The 2,529-nt window shown below is 44.7% G+C and overlaps 1 protein-coding gene across 1 annotated transcript in view; it reads right to left on the bottom strand.

The window, feature by feature from the left end:
- Positions 1 to 924: 924 nt before the first annotated feature.
- Positions 925 to 2,529, bottom strand: part of maf1b (MAF1 homolog, negative regulator of RNA polymerase III b) — a 3,809-nt gene continuing 2,204 nt past the window's right edge. Inside the window, exons 4-8 of the mRNA XM_019866273.1 lie at positions 2,316 to 2,508; positions 1,948 to 2,069; positions 1,579 to 1,698; positions 1,414 to 1,515; positions 925 to 1,349 (exon numbers count right to left, since the gene is read on the bottom strand). Of these exons, the coding sequence (XP_019721832.1) occupies positions 1,325 to 1,349; positions 1,414 to 1,515; positions 1,579 to 1,698; positions 1,948 to 2,069; positions 2,316 to 2,508 (562 nt within the window). The 3' untranslated portion in view covers positions 925 to 1,324. The remainder of the gene's footprint in view (positions 1,350 to 1,413; positions 1,516 to 1,578; positions 1,699 to 1,947; positions 2,070 to 2,315; positions 2,509 to 2,529) is intronic.

The following is a 2,529-nucleotide window of genomic DNA, read 5'->3' as shown; positions in this document are numbered from 1 at the left end:
AAAAACGCCTTTCTATACTATGTCGTTTTTTTCTCACTATAAACGCCTTACTATACCATGTCCTTTTTTCCAGCAAAAAACGCCTTACTATACATGGTTGTTTTTTTCGGCTAAAAACGCCTTACTATGTCGTTTTTTTCTCGCTAAAAACGGCTTACTGCACTTTGTCATTTTTTCGGCTAAAAACGCTATACTATACACAGTCGTTTTTTTTTCGGGCCAAAAAACGCCTAACTATACCATTGTCGTTTCTTTCGGTCAAAAACGCCTTACTTTACATGGTGGTTTTTTTTTTCAGAATAAAATGAAAAAAACGACCATATATAGTAAGGCTTTATAGGCCCCCCCGCCCCAACCCATTTAAAACCCAAATTTGCATCCCTGACTGGTTTAAAACCTTTTAACCCTATTGCCAGTTTTGGGGGAAAAAAAAAAAAAAAACCCTTCCCCTCGACACATGAGGCATGTCAAGTTTTCGTGCATGTTTTCTTTTACTCCCTGCTGCAAGGCACCTGATCCAAATCAGCTCCTCAGCGAACTGAAGAAGCTTGATCAAGTTTCTCATTGAAGTCACTCGTGGAGCAGCCTGGTGGGCGAATGGTTATCGATCGGCCTCTCAGCGCATAGGTGCAGAGTTCGACTCCGGCTCCGGTCTTCCTTTGTGGCTTCAGGTTAATGGAAGATGCAAACTTTTTGTGTCAATCACTGTTAGGTGCCTTCTAGTAGAGTAGCAACAAAGTCATTGGGAGGAGGGCGGCTGTGGTGGTACACTGGTTTGTTTTGGCTTTCCAATGCAGTGGTGCAGGGTTCAATTGCAGTTCTCGTGTGCTTCCTCAACCAACATACACCGGGAGGTGAAGGTTTTGATGGTACTTAACAGTGATTGACACTAAGTGTGACCAAGACAATTTAAAAACAAAAACACACACTCACCAAAGACGTTTATTCACATTAGCAATATTTTAGAACACTGAAAAGAAAGCACAGATGTACATCATCATTATGTAGCTTGGGTACACTCTACATTCAAACTGCATGAAAATCAGGTGCACACAAATGTAGAAAAACAGGAATATGAGACAAACAAAGGAAAATGTGTGACGTAAAAAGCAGCAGTGAAGAGGAAATGAAGTTTTCATAAAAGTTCATTGCTCAAAACGTTCTCGCCCAGAAAACGGCCTTTTTTTTTTGTTGACTTTCTCTGACCTGGGAGTCTGTTGCCTGCACGTTTGTTGAACAGCAAAACTCTAAAGACATGCATTTAGTCCTACAAAATGCATGAAAACTGCTTTGGGTGGAAAACACGAGAGCGGACAGTGAAACTTCAGACGCACACAACTCTGGAGCACCTGCAAAAACAAAACAGCAAACGTTGACGTCTTCTCAAGATGGCGCAGACTCGAGTGAGCTCACCTGTCCTCTGTGAAGCCAGCCAGCTCCTCTTCTTCATCCTCATCCAGCTCCATGTCCAGCTCGTCGCTGTCCAGGCCATCTCCGCCGTAGCCGCTCAGGACACTGGCGACGACAAAGGGGGAGTTGACGGGAGGTGCGTGGCGTCAAAAACAAAATAGCGCTTACCTGACGTAGCGACACGTGAGGAAAACGATCCTCTTCAGCTTCTTGTTGTAGAAGAAATAGTTAAAGGACCACAGGCTGCCCTCCTCTCCGAAAGGATCCGAGTCCAGATCAGGATTGTAGCTGAAACAGGGTGGGGGAGGGGGTGTCAACGGTGAGTAATATCCATTACAGCCACCAGAGGGAGACATTTAGTTACATTGAGCAGCCACAGCAAAGCTAGTTTAAAACCCCACTCTCTGACCCCATTTTAAAATTGGACTTTGGAACTCAAACCCTAACCCCAATTCAAAACTGTAACCCTTATTTAAAACCTTAATTTGAAACTCTAACCCCAATTTAAAACCCTAACCCTGGGTTTGGATGAGTTACCTGTAGATGTCACATGCGGGCAGGTTGATCTCCTGGTCGATGGCGTTCCACAACTCGGGTCCCAAAGAGTTGAATCCTTCACCCACGGCTGAGAACAAGCTGCTGTTGACCGCGTTTGCCACCTGACAACCACAGAACCAAAAAACATTTCACTGATTTGTGGCTTTTGGGGGGGAGGGGCGAAACTCTCAATATTGGCAAATTTTGGGGGTTCACCTAACTTCTATCACTCATTAAAAATTCAATCCATTTGTGATCAGTATGCTCTGGTCAGCCAAAGCAAAAAAAAAAAAAAAAAAAAAAAAGTATTACTTTGGCGCCATCTGGTGGTGTTCAGTTGAAATGATTTCAACCAAAACTGCACTGACCCAGTTGAGACTTGGCTCCCGGCTGAACTCGTGTGCCCGTGCCGCACTGAAGTCGTAGTCTGGCCTGAAGGATTCATTGAGCGTGGTGATGAGGTAGAAGATGGTCTTCCTGCAGCACTTGTCGCTCAGGGGGCTCTCCAGGTCCTCAGCGCTCTTGGCCAGCCTGAAGGAAGGGAGACATTTTTTTTCATGCAATGTGTGGCGGTTGTTTTAT

Source organism: Hippocampus comes, unplaced genomic scaffold (assembly GCF_001891065.2).
Source record: "Hippocampus comes isolate QL1 unplaced genomic scaffold, H_comes_QL1_v1.1 scaffold3, whole genome shotgun sequence".
Taxonomy (NCBI): Eukaryota; Metazoa; Chordata; class Actinopteri; order Syngnathiformes; family Syngnathidae; genus Hippocampus; species Hippocampus comes.
This window is presented reverse-complemented; position numbering and strand designations above follow the sequence as displayed.